Source organism: Sinocyclocheilus anshuiensis, unplaced genomic scaffold (genome assembly GCF_001515605.1).
Source record: "Sinocyclocheilus anshuiensis isolate Anshui unplaced genomic scaffold, SAMN03320099.WGS_v1.1 scaffold670, whole genome shotgun sequence".
Classification (NCBI taxonomy): domain Eukaryota; kingdom Metazoa; phylum Chordata; class Actinopteri; order Cypriniformes; family Cyprinidae; genus Sinocyclocheilus; species Sinocyclocheilus anshuiensis.
Genome location: NW_015546062.1, coordinates 1,606,655 through 1,628,358, shown reverse-complemented (window position 1 = coordinate 1,628,358; position 21,704 = coordinate 1,606,655). Strand labels below are relative to the sequence as shown.

The window sequence follows — 21,704 nt, the reverse complement described above, 5'->3', positions numbered from 1 at the left end:
CTTCTACACCCTACCTAGGTCTTCACCTTTTTTCATCTAACCACATAAACCAATCTTTTCCATATTTGATTTATTATCCCACCCACTCCAACCATTTCCCTGTTTCAGAAGCAGTGTTGCACGCTATTAGCCAAAAAGTAATTATATGTCAGTGATTATTCACTCAGGAGAGGCTTAGAAACCAAAACACTGTGTATATACATTTATTCTGCAGTTGCCCGAAGGGCAGACACAGTTTGAAGCGCATAAAGGTTGACCAAAGTTTGTCAGTGTTATTATTGTTGTCATTCCTTTTGTTGCATAACTGTGGGGCTAATTTTGCATGTCATGCAACTAACAAACTAAGTGTTCCATAGAGACGCATTCAGCTTGTGGTAACAGCTATGGGCTTGTTTCAAGATGAGGAATAAATAAATTTTTCATGAGATATTTCATCATTCCCATCTGAAGTTAGAAGCTAATCAAAGCTGTGAATAATTTTCTTTGTTGCAGAGATGAGATCTCCTGAGCCCATGAGGATATGCATTAGAAACTTGACAGCTTAAACGCTAAATTAACTCTAAACAGCACTTCATAATGTGTTGTTATTAAATTATCCTTCCTCTTCTCATTTTTCAACACAAATGCTTTGTTGGGATATCCTGCAAGCGATTACCTCAAAGCCCCCCTCGCTAAATGACTCTGAAGGCCATGCATTTGCTGAATGCTGCAATAACAATGAAAGAGAACTTTTACACACTAACATTAACAGGACATTAGAGAATTTGTGTTGTATTGGATGTAGGGTTTCCAGGCTGAATGGCGAAGTCGTTTACACCTTGATCGCTTTGTATTATGCAAATGCAGCCTTTGTTCAGAACACTGGACGACTGCCCATTCACATTCATACGCATATACACACTCTCACACACAAGTGGACAATATGGCCCAACAAATGCTAAACACTCCCACACAGATCTATCCACACTTTATAGACAGCAACGGCTACTGTGTAGGGGGATAGTGAGAGAACAAAAAAGACAGCATGTACGAGAACGAAGAAAAGAGAGAATAACTGAGAGGAATTTCAGCTTCTGTCATAGACTTATGCATGATGCCAAGCCAGGCTGTAAAGGGAAGCCTGCTGTGGGCAGATCTGTTCCTGAACATTTGCTCCGAGCTCTACCTCCTACGCCGATGGAGCTCATAAGCATACTTTATTCTGCATTTTTCAGACTGAATAGTCAAAAAATGTCTAAAACACATCCATAATGTCCCTGCTCACCTGGTGAAGGTGACGCATTGCTCTCAAAGCAGACGGAAAAGCACCCTCACTCATGTATACACACTCAGCCTTGACTAATCGTCCTAAACTGAAGCCTTCGACAACATGGAACGTGCATGAGCCTGCGCAGCCCTGCCTAGCCCAGCCCAAAATAGGTAGACGTGCTTTCCACTCAGCTCACCTTTCTACCCTCAAGTCAAAAGACCTGGACTAAGTAAGGATAATTGCTCTGCGCTGTGACCCCAGGATGAGTAGCCAGACCTAGATTAGAGAGAACCAGGGAGCCCCTGTGGAGGTGGGACGAGGGGGAAAAGCCCTGATGACTGGAGTTGATGTCATAATAGCGTTATCAGGTGTAAAAGGGGATTTTAGGGATTACAGTTTTTTGACTGATACCCAGGAAAAGCCTGCTTTGTTTGTCATTCTACACAATGTACAATTTCCATATGTAATATTTCATAACTGACTGAAAAAGACTGCCCACGGTAAATTACTCAACTTGCTGTCATACTGATTTGATTAATGCTGAACAGGGTTATAATATCCAGTAAACAGGTTATATATAACCTATAGAAATCTTACAGTTCGACGCTTGTATTGAGAAAAAAAAAAAAAGCATTTAAAATAATTAAAAGAACATTTATAAAACAACTTCTAAAAGTAAGAAATTGGCAAGAAGTTGTGTTATGCATATAAAAGTTTATAAGATTAGAATAATGTGTATTTATTTGATTAGAATAACATACAGTATGTGACCCTGGACCACAAAACCAGTCATAGGTCGCACGGGTATATTTGTAGCAATATCCAACAATACATTGTATGGGTCAAAATGATCGATTTTTCTTTTATGCCAAAAATCATTAGGATATTAAGTAGCCTAAATATCATGTTCCATGAAGATATTTTGTAAATTTCCTACTGTAAATATATCAAAACTTCGTTTTTGATTAGTAATATTCGTGTTTGATGACTAACGTCAACTAAACAATAATTAGAAATGTTGCCTTGTCAACTAATTGAAATGTTGAAGCCCTAAAATGACTATAAATAAACTAAAAATAAATAAATAAACCTAAAAGGTAAAAAAAAAAGTACCAAGCAAAATAAATAAAGTGTAACTAAAATGCAATTTCACAATATCAATAAAAACTATAATAGTATGTTAATAAAACTGAAACAATGATTTTTTTTGTCATGTTCTGTTCACTTCATTGTAATCCTGTGCGTAGAGGCGTGTCAAAAAATAAAGCTTTCCTATTTTCATTGGCTACTTGTTCTTTGGGGGCGTGGTTTACGTAGCTGATTGATAAAGCAGACTGAGCGCACGTTTCTCCAGGCTTTACCGCGACTGTTTCTGCTAGAGACTCATACGAACCTGTTATTCAAGTAAACCGAATCACTAGTGTTTCAGCGATTCTCGCACTGCAGTAGTGCACATTTATATTTACGTTTTCAACGTGCAAAACAATCCATTGCACTAGTATCTATTCATTTGAAGAGCATTATATCCCGGACTCAATGGATTTTCTGTGGCTGGTGTGCGTTGCGGTGAGCGTCAGCGCCTGGTACGCGTCTGCGGAGCGACACAGTGTTTACTGGAACAGCACGAACGCAAAGTAAGACTTGTAGCCTACTCCTTTAATTGTATAAAACCTTTCAGCTGTATTTATCCATCTGTATATAATGTAACTCTTGTTAGCATTCTTCTGTGATATTTGAAATCTCTGCATAGTACACTAACACGAGTTCTCCAACTAAGCTTGTAAGTACGCAGTATATTAATATAAGAACTACGTATTATATGCACCGCATTAACAGTCTAAACAGTTTCACAAGCCTTTAGCTGCTTTATCTGGTTCATGCAATGTTTTGTTGCAATTTCTAGTTATTTGCTCTTCCTGAGATTTATTCGGTGGGGGAAGAAGCATGTATAGATTAAGGAAACACATAATATCTCTAACACGTAACCAATCATTGACCCTGACTTGCAGTTGTTTACTCATTCAGTTCAGTTATCACGCATTTCATTGGTTTGCTTATCTCTGCCTCTAGACTAACCTGTAACATGCTAGTGAATGACATGATAATTACTAGAGACAGCAGCTGCACAGAGAAGTACATGGAAAGAAACCAGACAGATGGATAGACAGATCAGCCTAAATATACACACACGTTAGTTTTACTATATTTATGAGGGCATCTTATTGACAGGCTTTGCTACCAAGATATGATATACTGTAACTTAGTTTTCCCTCAGACAAACCTGTTGATATCTGTAGATCTACAGCAAAACAGGAACTAATGAGCCAGTTCTTGTTTACTATATTCATAAGAACCTTATTTATTTAGCTTTAAAAGAATAGTCTAACTTTTATACACACACACATACATACAGCAATAAATAAACAGACATGAGCACACAAGACGAGATTATCAATGGCTAGTAGTAGCTTGAGCTTTTTATGGGAATTGTCTTGTTACTCTTAGTATGATATTAAGTTGTTACCGTTACAGTTGTATAAACCCTAAAGCTCCTTGATGGGTGTTTCATCAAATGATTGCGATTGTATTCTCACCTCGTAGTGAGGAAGGACAGGTCATCAGGCACTTTAGAGAGATCAATGACAGCATTCAGAGCGATTTATTACGCTTTTAGGAGGAAACTCAAGAACAAGAAGATGGCCTTTTGTGGATATCAGAAACTTGTTACTGTAAAACAGAATCTTTGACCATGAAATTATATATTTTTATTACTTCCCAATAGTAATTGACTTGTTTCACCTGGATTCACACGTACGCAATGATAAACTTGTTGTCATAAAAGTTAACTGGTGATAGCTGAACTGAATCTGTGCTCATGACCCGTTTGGAAGTTTTCATGATGTCACAGGTGATTCACACCGTCTGTTGTGATTCAGTCTGCTTTCAGTGAGTAATTTATCAATGTCATTGTTGCGCAACATGAGTGTACCAGCCTTAACCAGACACGGTCTCAGAAGAGCCTGGCTCACTATCAGTCAGCAGAGAGAGAGAGAAACAGCCGCTGTGCCTGAAGAAAGACAGAATAAGTCATGTAATAGAGACCAAACTCTTTTTATGACCTGCTGTGAAAAGAATGGGGCGGAAGAGAAAGTGATGGAGGAATAGGAGCTGCTTGGGTTTGGGTAAAAAAAAAACAGGATTGGTCATTTGAGTTAGAGATGAAGATGGAGAAAAAGAGGGGGAGGCGATTATGTGGCAGCAGTCTGGTGCTTGGTCCGGTCTCTAATCCCGACGTGGTCCACATCCATGATAATGGTTGCGTAACCACAACAAGAAAATTTGTAATAACAAAACACTAAGCCCTCAGAAAATCTCAGCATTAAAAATCTGAGTGGATCTCTTCTTTGAAAGCTCTTGTTCTTGTACACATACACAAAGACCTTGCTTTATTAGCAATTGAAAAGGATAAAAACAAACGCCCACACATCAAAACCAGAATTGTTAATATAATCCTGTTTTGAGCTGGTCATAATCTGGCAGGTGTGGTGGGATCTGCGTTTTAACGGCGTCTTTTTCCAAGATAAATCTCTGTTATTAATCTTATGTTCTAAGAAAAAAGAAACTTCTTTTACTTTTCTTCAATCAAAGCCAGTGATTGTTCAATCAGCCCGTGAAACTCAATTAGTCTGTGTGTAAATGGATTAGTCAGGCTCGACTAATCAATGACAGATAGGTGTTAAATATGAATTGACGATCAGCTGATTCTGCAGGTGGCGTAAAAGCGTTCGCACGCAAACAAACACAAACACACGCTCGACTGTTTTTAACCATGTGGGTGTGAGTGAACAGTAATGATTTAATCTTCTGCGCGTGGCCTTTGGCGAACTGACGCTCTGGTTTGACGGGTATGTGCGTGAGTGTTCGCCCCGAGGAGACTGGATTTTCAGGTCCGGATTGACATATGGACGTTGTTTTCGACAGTCTGTTTATGAGCTCGTCACATGCCTACGCTTGCACGCTGAGCGTGCTGAAGGGGAAGTATACAGTCCCGTCATGTTAGCATCATTGAATCATAATTTTTGCCCTGAATCATGCGTTTGATTCGGGTATATTTAGTAGACTGGGATTCCTTCCAGCAAACACGTTGCTATACTTGACCTTTCAGCTGTCCACTTATTGTCCACACCATTTCCTCGTCGTCCATCCCTTCCTCGGCAAACTCACTTTGTTTGATCTTTTACATGTATCTGAGTATTATATTGCTGAGTTGTTATCTTGAGGAGGAGGGGAGCAGACAGATCAGCATACATAGCCAGGCAGATTCCACAGACAGGCTGTAAATCCATCTTCTTTAACCCTCTCGTTCTTTGTCTAAGGATGACCCATTCACACAGAAATCACAGTGTGTATTTATAGACTCCAGTGTAATCCAGTGCTGTATAATCCCGCTTTACACAGAAATGGATGTGTATGGAAAATATAATCCATAATTCCCCAAAGCATTATAGAATGTTCTACCATCCAGGGCTTGGTTTGATTATGAAATCATAGCCCTTTCCGGATAATTTCTGGTATTTTTTTTCACAGATTAGAGTTCCATTTCAAGAACTCAACTGGTCATGTATTAATGATTAATAACTGACAGGAAGTTATCTGTTGTTCCAGTTCAGTTTTTGATGTGTATATAAACCCTTTGGGCCTGTTTTTAACTCCTTGCTTAGTTTCTTTTCTCTTCACTCATTTTAACCCTTAAATCCCATTATTCTGAGCTCTTCCTCTCTTCTCCTTATCTCCAGCCCAGACTTCCATTTTGGTATTCTGCTTTAAACTCACAAAATCTCACAGAAATACATATCACACAGCCTGTGTTGTGTGATTAAAGTTTTACGTTGACCTAAAACTCTGTTTTCTCAGGCCATTGTAATATACATATCACGATTTGTACATTTGCACTATTTCGATAAATTTGAGATATTGTGCAGCCCTACCCCCCAATCCAACTTGACTTAAAACATGTATCTGTAAAACCATTCCCCCAAGCCCCACTTTAACCCCTGCAAACGGCCCATATTGGATGGGTCTGGTGCCGGTGAATAGCGGCGGTGTGATCCGTGTGCTCAGTGTGATAATCCCTGGTTTGGAAGAGCGGATTAGCTGGATGGTATTCCGACGCGTTCCGCTACGGCTGGGGTAATTACCGGCATGTAATCGACAAGAAGGACAATATGAGAACATACTGATCGGGAAGAAAGTGAGAGAGTGGTGAGGTTAAAAGGACTTAGCGGTGACTTAACACCTTGAACCTTTCAGACTTTAACGATACGAAGGTGTAAGACTGAGACGTCTGTATATTATTGTAATGGAGAAAGAAAGCCAGACAGACACAAATAGCGTAAAAGCTCTGTGCACGTGCTTGAACAGACAGGTTTTATTACTTGATAGTGTGAGAACAAGCCGCTAAAATAGAATCATAATACTTGTCATGACAAGCAGCAGGTCTTAAAGGTTTTCAGTAACCAAACCCTCAATCACGTGTGTGTGTGTGTGTGTGTGTGTGTGTGTGTGTGTGTGTGTGTGTGTGTCAACTGCTGACAGCGAGTGTAGTGCAGTTGGCAGTGTGTACATCTGTTCTGAAGCACACAGCGCTGACCGTCTCTCAGCGTGTGTGTGTGTGTGTGTGTTTGTGCATGCTGCTGACTCAGTTAGGGTGTGTCTAAAAAATCTAACCCTGAACTTTGACATTACTGACCCGCCTGACAGTTTAAAACATTCTGCAAAGAGTGAAAGAGGGGAGAACAGACAAAATATTGAGGAGAAAGAAGACAAACATATCTGAAAGCAAATTCAAGTATATATTATACAAAATAGTTTTTTTTATGTTTATAAAATAAGTCTCTTATGCTCACCAAGGCTGCATTTATTTGATTGCAAAAAAAAAACATTAAAAAAACTATGATATTGTGAAATATTATTACAATTTAAAACAACTGTATTCTATTATAATATATTTTAAGTCTAATTTATTCCTGTGATGGCTGCTGAAAATTCAGCTTTGCCTTAACTCTAGTCTTGAGTGTCACATGATCCTTCAGAAATCATTCTAATATGCCAATTTAGTGCTCAAGAAATATTTATTATTATTATCAATGTTGAAAACAATTGCGTTGCTTAATATTTTTGGATTTTTCAGGGTTCTTTGATGAATAGAATGTTCAAAAGAACTACATTTGAAATAGATTTTTATTGCAAGAAAGTAAAAGCCTTTACTGTTAATTTTGGTCAGCTTATATATATTATATAAAATATATAATAGATTTTTTTAAAGCATGGACAAATACATAGTATGAAGACTCATGCCATATTGACAGCCTAATAAATACTGTTTTGTTCTACACACAAGGCTGTTTAGACAGGTCGGCTAATGCTTACCGCAGAGGCACAGTGGGAAAGAAAGAGAGATGAAGGGGGTTGGAGTGGACAACGGGGGGCCCGTCAGGAGCCTGTGTGTCTGTCCGTCATTTAACCACGGCTCCCGATGGCAACAACAACAAATACATGTGCCAAAAGGGAGAAAGTGATAGAGCAAAGGGCATGTTGGGGGGAAAGAGGCTGCCTTGTGATTTGACGGTGGTTCACATGAGGGCCGTGTGAGAAAATGTTATGGTAATGTGATTGGGTTTGAAGATTTTGGGTATATGGAAATGTGATGGCGTGTAGCGTTGTAACACTCACCATCAGATGACTTATGGGGTTCGAACAATGGCGTCTTGTGGCCACTGTGGGAGTGACGCTATTAAGAAAAACATTGTGATTTATTCATAAATGTTGTGCAAGCAGTTTGAGACAATTTTTTGGGGGGACAAAATTCACAATAATAAATCACTGACAACATGAAAGCAAAGACACAGAAAGAATAACATACCGAGAAGCCTGTGGATTTGTCATTTGTACATCTGGCAACAGCAGCAGGGAAGCTTAGATCAGACGAAAATGAGAAAAGCAAATGAGACGACAATAAAAGAAGAGGCAGACAGAGAGGAGGCTGTAAAAACACGTATAGCCGATTCAAAGAGCCAGTCAGTCTAAGCGGCTCCAAGGAAAAGGTTGTGATGGATCACATGAAGTCAAGAGGTTTTCATCAGAAAAATCAAAAATAAAATTACAAAATGTATTTTAGATCTGCTGAAGTTAACGTGTTAGCTGAAAACATGTTTAAAATATATTTAACCTTTTTTATAATAATCTGTTTTGGAACAATATTTATTGTGGAAAACAATTGAATTGAAATAATTTCTCTTAAGTTAAAAAAAATATATATATATAATTTCCAGATAATATATAAATAATTTGCTTTGGTTTCAATGCTGTTATTCATTATTTAGTTTATATATATATATATATATATATTTAATTCTTACAACACTTTGTCTATAAGAGGAAGATATGCTAGTTCTTTGTAAAAAGTAAAGTGAAATAAGTGGACACAACATTTGGTAGAAGTTTGCAAAACAAACAAAAAAAACGGATGGAAATAAATCAGTGAAATGAAGGAAAAGGAAAACTGCCTTTTCATGAAGAACATAAAGAAAAACACAGTTGGACAATTTCCCATCTTCACTCCTTCACCTAATGTGACACCAAAATACAGAGAAGGAAAGAAAGAAAAAGAAAAGAGGGATTTTACAGGGTGTTTTACGCAAATAAAAGCACCAGGTGAAGGGTGAACACCAGTCACCCACACACGTGCATCAGGGTGTAGCTCTCGCTTTTGGTTTGTACTGATGACGCTTGCCTGAGGTTGTTTCAGTGTGGCCAGAACTTTTGTTTCTGTTAGTTTGTGCACGTCAAGTTTTTTGAGAAGGTTTTAATCCTGAGGTGTGTCTGTGTTTTGTACAACACTATTGTACGTTGTGTTCCGTAAATATTGACAGCCATTCATGGATTTTCTTTCTCTTTCTTCTTCCAGTTTCCTATGGGATGATTACACCGTGGAGGTCCGCATTAATGACTACCTAGACATCATCTGCCCTCACTACACGCGTGGCGAGATCTCATCCCAGGAGGCAGAGCGGTACGTGCTCTACATGGTGGAATTGGAGGACTACGAGAACTGCAAGCCGCAGTCCTTTGACCAGCTGCGCTGGGAGTGCTCCAGACCTTTCGCTCCTCACGCTCCAGAGAAGTTCTCCGAGAAGTTCCAGCGCTTCACTCCCTTCACTCTGGGCAAAGAGTTCCGCCAGGGAGAGAGTTACTACTATATTTGTAAGTATCCACATCTGTAACTCAAAACTCAGTGTAGATCTTTGCAGCATTTTGGAACTGCATACCACAATTAGTAGGGATGTAAATGAGTAAAATCATTTTAATATATACTTTAAAAAGCTAAAATTTGGTTAATTTATTCAAAATCTGCTTAACAAAACCCCTTCACTGCTTATTAATTTTCTTTTTTTTTTGTCCACCAAATCAAATGCATGTGATGCGACCAACAAGTCAGAAGAATAAATACGTAACATGTAGAAACAAAGAAAATAGTGCTGGGCAACAATTAATCGTGATTAATCGCATCCAAAATAAAAGTTTTTGTTTATATAATATATGTGTACTGTATATATTTATTATGTGTATACTGTATAAAGACACACACACAGTATATATTTTGAAAATATTTACATGTATATTTTATATTCATATAATTTATATTATATAAATATAGTTAATTAAAAAATTTTCTTAAATATATACATGCATATGTGTGTGTATTTATATATGCATAAATATACACAGTACACACACATATATTTTGAAAATATTTACATGTATATTTTATATTCATATCATTTATATTATATAAATATAGTTAATTAAAAAAAATTCTTAAATATATACATGCATATGTGTGTTTATTTATATATGCATAAATGTACACAGTACACACACATATATTATTTACACAAAAACTTTTATTTTGGATGTGATTAATCGCGATTAATCGTTGCCCAGCACTAAAAAAATAAAATAAAATAGTAAAAATGCTAAATAAATGCGTAAAATAAGAAATGTTATCATAGAGATGACCCCTGAAGACCTTCATCATCATTAAGAATTCAATAAATATAAATTACCTTTAAAAATGTTTTTGAAAATAATTAATGTATTCAAAGTGTGAGTTTTTCAATTTTTTCCAAACCTTATGAAACAAACATGACTACAAAATGTATGCATGTATTAGCATTTATAAGCACATTAAGTGTATATTTGTAGGGCTTCAGATTCCAGTTCTAAATTTTTACTCTTGTTTTCCACAGCCAAGCCTCTTCACCATCATGGACAGGAGTGTTTGAGACTGAAGGTGGATGTAGTTGGACCTCATGGTAAGTCAGATCAGTTTTTTGCCTTTCCAGCAAGACATTTCTGCAAGTCTTTACTGGATTACACAGACAATGAAGACTTACTTGGAGTCCAACTATATCATTTAATTTTCTAGGTTCCAAGAACAAGAAGAAAACCATGGAAAAAGATGAGGAATTAGAAGGGAAGATGGCTGCTGGTGGAGTCCATAACCCATCAAACAGGCTTCCAGCAGGTGAGCACTTCATATCTGTCACTCTTCTCCTCACTTCTGGCAGTGTGTCCATTTGCTTTAGAAAACATGTGGAATTTTTAGACTTCGTAAGCCAACAGAGTAACATTACATGGTCGTGAAATGTACTCATCATTCTTCTCTTCGTCTACATTCAGATGACCCTATTGCCATGATCCCAGCTGTGCAGAGGAGCGTGGGCAGTTCGGGTGTTCGCATTGCTCCCGTCTCAAGTTTCGTCACGTTGATCTCTATATTCCTCTTCCTGCTTCTCCACTGAGCCTAATATAAGAAGACTTTATGGACGCTGGTCCGTTAGGACCCAAAAGACTGTAATGCCGGTGCTGGTTATCGGCTTTGAAAATAGATTTTATACGAAGAATTTTTATACAAACTGACGTTTTGGTGCTGGCGTGCAAGTTGCTGAGTGGCGTGTTTGTATTTGTGTTTGTGAGAGTGATGTGACCAGAGAAAGGTGTTTTTGAAGAACCTTCTCTCTTTTTTTTTTGTTTTGAAGAGTATTTACCGTTCTCTGCTTCTTTTCCCCATCAGCTCTTTTTGATTTACTTTTGTAGATTGCGTGTTCATTCTTCCTGAAAATTAATCGCAAATGTATTTACCAATGTGATGCAGATTAAACCCTGAAGACCGGAGAGCTTGTCTTGTAACCATCATCAACTGTATAACTGGAATTGTGATCACAAAGGTGAACAATAGGTTCAATATTGTGTTTGATTGAGACCTTCGCTCTACTGTACCGATTTGAGCCAAAGATCACAGGATTCATTTTAAAACTGACCCTGATCTTGCACCTTATAAAGAGTTGATGTTTGTGCATGTAACAGTGTTTGTAAATCTAGAAGAGTTATCAAGCATTGGTGTTTCCTGTGTTTTGGATCTCGTGTTGCTGTAGTTTCAGTTGGTTTCTGTGATGTAATGTGAACACACCCTACAAAATGTACTGGCACTAATGTATAGATGAGATCAGAGTTTTTTTTAAACAACATTTGGTTTTGAACAGGAATGTTTGGTTGTGCTGTTTGTGTTTTGTGAGAGAGAGAGAAGACGGACTTCTGACAGAGAGCACAACATGCACAAACAATTCAACGGTTTAATAAATTTTCTCAAATAAGTTAAAAGAACAATTTATTTTGTAAAAACTTGTTTTGTACTGTTATTGGTTTATAAACTTGTAAATAGTTATGTAAAAATGTACATATTGAGAGTTATATAAAATAAAGACATTTGTTAATTATGAAAATGTGTGGAAAGTTTTTTTTTTTTTTTAATATATATAAAACAAGGGCAACACAGACATACTTTCTGTGAAATTTGTTGAGGCCTCAGAGTAAAGTTTAACACTGTCAAAACACTGTTAACACTCTCACTGTCAAACTTTCTTCCTGTCCTCTTTCCCTTTTCATCTCTTTTTTCCTGGCCAAATATTCAAATAGGGGTGAGATGAATGAAAGGAGAGGGGGGGACAGTAAAGTGGCACTTGGGTGCCAGGACATAACTTGTGCATTTTCCTTGGCCTCAGCTTTTTCTTTGACATTTGAGAACATTAAACACAAGATACGTCTTCTCTATTTAACCACGTCAATGTAAAATTCATCATTTTGTTTGAAAGTATGAAGCGGGATGTTGGCAGCAATAACATCTAAAGATGTTCATGTGGACTCGCTATATGGCTGTTTGTCAGGTATGGCTATTTTTGGCACCTGGATTTTTAGAAATTTCTGGGGGAAATTTGTCATCCTTAGAATAAAATAACTGACTTAAGATAATTCATAGCTAGTATTTTCTGTATCCTCAACATATTTTTATTTTTTGCAAAATTACATTTTGTACATCTTATACTGTGATTTGTCTTGCCTTGTTTCTTCATAACAAATGCTATATTGATTACTTTAAATAAGACATTATTGGCCTGGTAATGATTAATAGGCTAGTCTTATAATAACAAATGCGACAGTTAAGAACCTATATATATATATATATATTAACTATGATGGTACTTTATTGCACCAACTTTGCATAGATGGTATCACAAAACACCATTTCACAAAAATAAATATATAAGCAAACAAACAAATGAATAAATCTTATGACTCTACTAAAACAGTTCACACTTTAAAATATTTAAAATATTCAGTCTGGTTAAAACACTTTTCGTTATGCATATTGTTCATAACAAAAATCATGAGTCCTTAAACTCTTTTGGGCAGCTCTTCCCCTAAAGCTTGTACTTTTAAAAACTACATCTCACTATACAAACTATACTACAAAATCTCATTATATTCAAAGGAATATCTCTGGCAATCATCGTAAAATTAGACCTCTTATTTCACTACACAACCGGACTACAAAATGACGTCAGTGCGCAGCGTTCGGTGATAACCAATCAGAGTGAAGGAATCGATCCACACTGATTACAAACACGGAAATTGAGAAGGTGGACGTCAGCGTTGCTCGAGTGCAGGATTCGTAGGTTTTATGAATATAATTTGCTTCGCTTGATTGCACAGGTGTCTGAATAGAAGCACAGCTCATTTTTTCACTTTTCGCTTTTTCAGTCTATGGAGTTTCTGCAGCTGCTATCATGTGCGTGCATCATATTCACCGTCGGGATGTTCACGACGGGATTGTAAGTTACTTACGTGTGTTCTACTTGATATTTATAACCAATCATATCACTTATAATGTAGCTGAGCTAAACTGTACACACTTACGGGTTTTAATCATTTTCGCATCTGGTGACATCTCGCGCCTAATACTATTTGACTTCACTCAATCTTAATAAACAGCCTCCTCACAGCAATTTACCATGGTAACAAAAGTTTCCGCCAACATACTATACTTATTGTTACTACTGATAATAGCCAACACTGACATCAAGAACATCGCACATTATTAGGATTTTACAGTTGTACAAGTAACTGTCGTAATTATGGTATTTTGCCTGAAACAATGGTACATTTTAACAGCTATATTCTGTATGTGTATGTAAGTCGAGCATGTAAACATTTGGAGGTTGTGCAGCCTGAAGCACAGGAAATTCGCCATATGTGTGTTAACTTACAGTGGAAATGTTAAAATATATGGTTTGCATATGCATAACTTTCTGTATCTATGCTCATCTTGCAAGATAATGTTCCTCTCATTACATACATTTCCTCTCTGCTTTTGCAGGACAGACTTAAAGAAAATGAAGGCCACACAGAGTGCAGATAACATACAGTTTCTGCCCTTCCTCACCACATGCTTGAAGTATGTATTTGATATTTGACACTTGTAGCTTTCATTCGGTAATGTTGTATATGTGAATGCAACTTCATGCATGCGTGCATTGTGCATGGATTTCAGTTATGCTGATGACACACGGGGCAACTTTTTGGGCAATGTTGCCATCAATGGGCAACCAGGTGAGACACAGGGCCCATGGCCGATCTAGAATATCCAGATAGAGTTTTGTTACCCATTCTCAATGGGAAAGTGCCCAAGCAACACTGTTCAAAACAATTTGCCGGCAAAATTGCTCAAAAAGTTGCCCTGTGTATCATCAGCCTTAGTCTGAATGATCATCTTTCTCTGTGTGTGTGTTTTAGTAATCTAGGATGGCTGTACTATGGATTACTAAAGGGAGATGGAACGGTGATATCTGTAAACATCATTGGGGCCTTTTTACAGACCTTATACATAATCACCTACTGTCATTATACCAAAGACAAGGTTTGTCATTTAATTCTTATTAATTATACAGTGGGGTCCAAAGTCTGAGACCACTACCTTCTGTTTTGCATTTTTAATATTTGAATATAAAATATTAATGTAATATTTTAATTACAAATTATGTGATCAGCATTACAGTTTGATTGAAAAGTGAAAAATTAATACACCATTTTTTTTATTTCATATTACATTATCGGGATAACAGTTTGAATGAATTTGATTAAAAAATGAAATTAAATATATTAATATCAAGTTAATATAAATTAACTAAAATATTATTAGGATGATAATTTGTGTGAAATTTATTTTACAAGTGAACACTATATTTTTACAAGTTACATTATAAGCGTGACATTATACAGTATAACGTTTTGAGTGAAAATTGTAATTTTAAAGTTAATACAGGCATTTTAATTGCATGTTATATGATCAAACTACTAGTTTGAGTGAAAAATTGAATTGAAAAACTCAATCAAAAGTCAAATTTGAACAGAGATTTTTTTTTAATGCGTGCTCAGACATTTAAACCCCACTGTATACAACAAATAAAAATATCTGAAATAAGTTTTATGAGTGATCAGAAAATAGTCCAAATGTGCAAAATAAATGCTAAAATTACTTTGCTGTATCTGCGTGTGTTTCAGAGGCGAGTGTTCTCGCAGACACTGGCGATGGTGAGTGTGTTGTGTGTAGGCTGGGTGTATTTTACTGTGGTTATTCCTCCTGGAGAAGCTCAACTCTCTCAGCTGGGCCTGACCTGCAGTGTGTTCACCATCAGTATGTACCTCTCTCCACTCGCTGATCTCGTGAGTACACACCAATACATTTAACCAGCATTAATTCTGTTTAAATACACAGTCAGCAATTGCCTGCGCATGTTTACTGAGAATTACATTACAGTAAAGCACATGAACATGAGAAGAACATATTGCGAAAGCACCACAAGCTTGTATTAGCATTGTAGCATCTTACCAGCACAGTCAATGACATTTCTAGAGTAGATTTATGTAACTTTTTACTTATCTCACTTGCACTGTGTTAGAAAATTAAAGGAGTTATGCATATGTAATTGCATTCATTTACATGTTAACTATGTTAAAAAAAAATGTGTAGGTCAAGGTTGATTTGTGTAGGACTTTGAAAAGTGCCGATGGAAGTGCTGCACATCAGATAAATAAAATATAAAAATAAATAAATTAAATAATAAAAAAGAATGATCATGAATAAGCCTGAGAAAAAATAAAAATGACAGGAAATGCACCTCACAATAGAACATATTTAAATATATTTAATTGCATGCATAAATGTGTTATTTATATATGACTTTTAAAACAGTGCTGATACATCAAACATAACACAAAATAAAAACATATAATAAAATACAAATATGATAAAATAACAAGGCTGATTATGAATTGATGGCGGAGGGAAAAAAATGACAGGAACTAAAAATGACATTACACCACATAATAGAATTAAACATATAATTGAATCCATCAACAATGTTAATGATGTTAAAAAACGATTGCATGCAAGAAATAGTCACATACATTTTATGTTAACAATGATTCCCTTACATATCACATAAAACATACATCAACTCTAAAATAAATGCACATGTTCCCCTTATCTCTTCCTTTGTAAAAAATAATGGTGTGGAGTCTTGTATTGACATTCCTGCATTCCATCATTTGTTTATCACTCCATTCATCCTTCTTTTCTGTGCCCTCTCATAGTCTCCATCTTCCTGTTTTGGATCTCTCTCTCTTCCATATTTATCAGTCCAGCTCTGTCTATCTGTCCTGTGCCCTGTGGTGTATTTCCTGCCATTCTCGTACCTTCTTTTGTTGCTTCCTGTTTTTCCCTCCGTCACTGTCTGCAAGTGTCAATATCTGCTTGTTATGGGAGAGACTATGCGTGAGTGTAAATAACATGTTGTGGTTGGAGCTGTGCACTTCAGATTTGCTGATCTTTGGTGCTTAAGTGGAAGACACAGGTTTGAGTCTTAGGGTCTGTGTCATGTTTCAGTCTGCTTTCTTCCCAACATTTTCTGTCTCCTCTGTACTTTTTTTTTATTTTTTATTATAAACGGTAGCAAAAGCATTCTCCTCTCAAAAAACATTTGTGTTCTTCATTTCCACCAGCTGGATATTGTGCGAACTAAGTCTGTGGAGCGCTTGTCTTTTTCCTTGACCGTCGCTACATTTTTCACATCAACATCATGGACGCTGTATGGCCTTCAACTACGTGACTATTATATCATGGTAAGATGATGAAGAGACTGATCTGAGACAGTGGTTTGAGGTGAAGCTGAGCATCATGTTTTTTGTTATTATTATTATTATTATTATTATTTTGTCTTTCAGGTGCCCAACACCCCTGGCATCTTTACTAGCATCATTCGCTTCTTCCTCTTCTGGTGGTTCGGAGCTGTCATTACAAACAAGTCCTCTTATAAACTGATCCAAATCTGAGAGAGGATTTAGATGGAATTGAATGAATTGCCTTCTCTACTTTCCTTTACCCAAGCCAGAAGACATTCTGGTTTCCTTCACATCTGACTTTCATGATACCATCTGAACTCAAACCTCTAATGAAACTGTCACTTTAAATTCTGAGAAGACAGACAATTTTCACTTTATCTTTGTCTTTTTAGGCAAAGGCATAGTTTACCCAAAAATGAAAATGTGGTAAATCAATGGTAACCAAAACTGTTCAGCTGCCAACATTCTTCAAAATATCATCTTTTTTATTCCACATAAGTAATAAAGTCTGATAGGTTTCGAATGACATGAGGGTGAGTAAATGATGACAGAATTTTCATTTGTAGAAAAACAATCCCTTTACAACATGTTTCCTCAAAAAAAAAAAATACAAACTGAATTTACTCACTTATATTATTCCAAACCTGTATGACATTTTTTCTGCTCACAAAAGAATACTTTTTTTTAACATTTTAGAAGACATTTTCTTTATGTAATTGCAAAGAATTGGAACAGGAGCTTTCAGTGTTTAAAAAAGACATCATACTATAGTAGTCATCATATCATTTACTATATTCCAAGTTTTCTGAAGCTGCAAGTTAAGATTTGAGAAACTAAAAATCTTGATCTTAGCTCTTCTTGGCACCTGTTTCATGAACAGATTATTCTTATGAATTTGTTCATTCAACTGAATAACTCCAGCTCAAGTATGACTTATCCAGTTCTTGAGCTCACTGGAGAGGAATATTATCAGACTATCATATAGCTTAAAAACTTATATGAAGCAAACATGTCTTTAAGATCTATTTGATGATCCTTGTATATCATGAAAGTTCCTGTACACTTTTTTTTTCTTTTTTTTTTTTGTAATTGGCTGGAAAAGAATCTCCTCAGAATGTCTTTCGTTGTGTCCTGGAAGACAAGTCATACAGGTTTTGAATGACATAAGGATGAGTAAATAATGACAGTACATTAATATCTTTTGAATTTTAAGTTCTCTGAGTGACAGACTGTTTTCACTTTATCTTTTTGGTTAATCCTTGTATGGATGAGGATGCTCTCAGTTTGTTTGCAGGTATTTCTTAGTTAATAGGTGTTCAAATCTGCAAACACAACACACCTTTAACTGAGAACTCAAACCTGTTTGTTCCCTTATTAAATTACCATATTTTTATTATAGTAAAAGTGTAGTAACCATGTTTTTTTTTTTGGTTTGATTACCATTTGAATAACCAAAGTTTTACTACAAATACTATGGTTAAACTATGATTAGTGTAGCCAAACCATGGTTAATGTGTGGTTACTATAATTTAACTACAATAACCATGCTTTTTTTTTTGTAGAAAAACCATGGTTAATTTTCATAAGGGTTATTTAAGCATTTTCTCTGAAAGTGATGTTACTGTTAAGCTGGTACAGTTATATATATTTATCTTGGTTACATACGGTTCCGAGTGGCCTTTAGGAAAATGTCACATTCTATTACTTAATGGATTTAGTGTTTTCAGGTTGTTAATTAATCATAGGCTACTTTATTATAACAGCATTCTTAATTGTGTCCATATGGCAGTTTGGCAGCTATTTAATCATCATCCAACTCAAGTGACAAAGCCCAAAAGAAACATGTGCGTAAAACCTTCCTTTGTGCGGAAGAATAATGCAAACATAGAAAATTAGTTTGACTGAATGATGTTTAATTAAAAATATCAGTCTCTGAGATTTCAGAAAATAGGACATCTTGTATGTCTCTGTTCACATTCTCGTTTTGTAGCTGGAACAAATAGGACTTTTTTCTTAACACTGTCACTGTCAGAACATTGTTCTTTACAATGAGCCCATAAAAACAATAATATAAATAAACAATAACTTTATACATTCCCCTCCCTCAGAGAAAACCAAAGTTGCACAGATCTGAAGGCTTTATTCACTTAAGTTGTGGTGACAGGCAGGATATAAGGGGAGGAATAATCAGCAAATTTACTTTTATTTAAATTTACATATTCATAACCTGTAAGATGGCACAAAGAAAATCTTAAACCGCTTAATGTTGCGTATGCTAAACTGGTTTGATCTGTGACAGACATAAACTTTCATTAAATATCTTACTGTACATCATTCGGTACTTTATTTACTACAGCCTTTCCAAGTCTCCAAGACTGGGCTTTGTGAACATAAAAAAGGGTTATTATGATCATTTAAAACATATCAACTTTGTTTTATTGTTATATTGTTTATGGATTTGGTGTTGTAAGTTCATTTTTTGTGTGTGTTTTTATGTTACTTTGTACTATTTTATATCCTATGCAACAGTGTGTATTATATCAGAGGGGATTTAGAGGGATGTTCTTTCCAGAATTTATTGAAAAAATGGCTCAAATAAATTTTATATAACATATAACCTTCAGTGTCTGGCTGAGACTGAGAGAATAAGTTATGAGAGCTTAGCAGTGGAATGTGAGAGGATTTTGTTCTGGATCAGCGCTGATTGTGAGCAATGAAAACTAAAATATGCTCAAAAGCCGAGGCGTAACGTGTGCTGACAGACATTTTAATTTCTGTGGGAAATAACAGCACGTTTATCTCCCGCTATTAGGTGTTTTGTTTTGTAGAGCTCTCCTCAAATGTTTGTGAATGTGTGTTGTTTGCTTGTTTGTAGTTTGTCTTCGTTAGCACGAGCGAGTGGGAACCGTGTGTTTGCTGTTTCTCAGTGCCTATGGAGTCTTTACATGCTTTTCCTGTCTGCTTCTCAGAGGAAGACATGAAAGAGGAAAAGGATTGTGTGTGGTGATTGTTTAGCAAGAAAGTGTGTTTCTGAAAGAAAAAGAAAATTAGTGATTGGCAAAACCTCTTTTGTGAGAGAAACAATGCCGAGCAAAGCAGTCGGAAGACAAAAGCATTTTTAAGATGTTCAGTCATGTTTGTTTAAACGCTTTTAATGGTAAATGGTCGAGTTTACATTGATAAACAAAGTGTTAGAAGATCAGTGGTTCTCAACTGGTGGGTCGTGACCCAAAATGGATCACAGGTCCATTATGCTGTGATAGTTATGGGTCACAGACAACGGGGGGAAATGCAACAAATCATGCATAGTTTTATCATAAATATAAAATATTTCACCATTACTGAAAGAGGTATAAAAATGCACTAAAGCATCAGTCTGGCAATGACAGTTTTTTTTATTATACCATAATAAGTAAGAATTGCTCACCCCAAAAATTTGCTCAAAATTTATTGACCCTCAGGCCATCCAAGATGTAGATGAGTTTGTTTCTTCATTGGAACAGATTTGGAGAAATTTAGTAATGCATCATTTGCTCACCAAATTACCCTCTGTAGTGAATGGGTGCCGTCAGAATGAGAGTCCAAACATGACTCCAGTCCATCAATTAACATTAAGGTGTTTTAACTTTAAACTGTTGCTTCTGGTCAGAATATGAGTCTCCATAATAAATCCCCCAGTGAAAAAGTCCATCCCCTCTTGTCCTCTCACATTAAAACATATTTGTTTAGAACTATTTGACTCATTTCACTTGTAAATTGTGCTTAATCTGTCCATTTTTCTGTCCTGATTCAGACAAGATGACTTTTTCACTGGAGGAAGCAATATTATGGATAGAGGACTTGTATTTTAGCTGGAAGTAATGGTTTGAAGTTAAAAACATCTTAATGAATTTCTAAACGCAGCTTTTCACTTCAAAAGATGTTGACTGGAGTTGTGTGAATTACTTGTGGATTATTGTGATGCTTTTATCAGCTGTTTGGACTCTTATTCTGATGGAGCCTATTCACTGCATAGGATCCATTGGTGAGCAAGTGATGTAATGCTAAATTTCTACAAATCTATTCTGATGAAGAAATTCATCTCTGATTTACATCTCTGATTGCCTGAGGGGGAGTACATTTTCAGCAATGTTTTATGTTTGGTTGAAATATTCCTGTATTATAATCTTAGTTGAAGTAAAAATAGAAAGCAACTTCCATGAACAGGTTGAATAAATTTATTTTGCCTATAAAGGAAAGATAAAGGAGAAGTCAATCATTTTCAAGAAAAAAAAATGACAATGATTTGGTCAGAAACCATTGTCATTTCCCATATGAAAAATGGCCACACCATGACAAGCTCATCAGGCTAAAACTAGGAAACGATTTAGTGTAATTACAGTGTAAACTGTCCCTGTTACTCAACAGACAGATAAATAATCAAGAGACGGTCTGGATGGTCAGGAGTGATGGATGACCATGTGGAGACAGAGAGACTAGACAACACTCTCAATCTACGCTCACACAAGAGTGTGTATGTGTATGTCCAGTGTTCCATCCTTTGTTGTGCATGATGGGAGCACTTGTGTGAAAGCATCCGGGCAAATGTGTGTATTATAAATCACGTCTGATTGATCTCAGACACGCTGCTCTGTTCTCATCACTAACAGCGCAGTAGCTGTGGTTTTACGTGTGGGTGTGTATATTAGTGTATGTTTAATCAGCGCAACAATGGGAGTCCACTGCAAAACAGGATACCACTGTTTCCTGCAGCAGAGACTGTCTCTGGGATACACACACCACCTTAAGGCTGTCTAGGTTGCTAACTATATTCTCAGTGACATTTTCAATGATTCCCATATACAATTGATCAATAACTAGTTTTGTCTGCACTGGA

At 36.3% G+C, this 21,704-nt stretch overlaps 2 protein-coding genes across 3 annotated transcripts; both read left to right on the top strand.

The window, feature by feature from the left end:
• The first annotated feature begins 2,582 nt into the window (after positions 1-2,582).
• efna1b (ephrin-A1b) lies at positions 2,583-12,074 on the top strand. The gene is made up of 5 exons (XM_016500855.1): positions 2,583-2,883; positions 9,216-9,511; positions 10,558-10,623; positions 10,737-10,835; positions 10,991-12,074. Exons 1-5 carry the CDS (start codon positions 2,786-2,788, stop codon positions 11,110-11,112), a joined length of 681 nt encoding a protein of 226 aa, XP_016356341.1. The 5' UTR covers positions 2,583-2,785; the 3' UTR covers positions 11,113-12,074.
• Positions 12,075-13,241: 1,167 nt separating this feature from the next.
• Positions 13,242-17,457, top strand: slc50a1 (solute carrier family 50 member 1). 2 transcript variants are annotated; one of them, XM_016500856.1, is made up of 7 exons: positions 13,242-13,323; positions 13,409-13,479; positions 14,025-14,102; positions 14,441-14,564; positions 15,209-15,370; positions 16,709-16,828; positions 16,931-17,457. In XM_016500856.1, the coding sequence occupies exons 2-7, from the start codon at positions 13,412-13,414 to the stop codon at positions 17,036-17,038; spliced, it is 660 nt and encodes a 219-aa protein (XP_016356342.1). In that variant the 5' UTR covers positions 13,242-13,323; positions 13,409-13,411; the 3' UTR covers positions 17,039-17,457. The 2 variants fall into 2 exon arrangements, with proteins under 2 accessions (XP_016356342.1, XP_016356343.1); XM_016500857.1 differs by having other exon boundaries at positions 13,247-13,319.
• Positions 17,458-21,704: the final 4,247 nt, after the last annotated feature.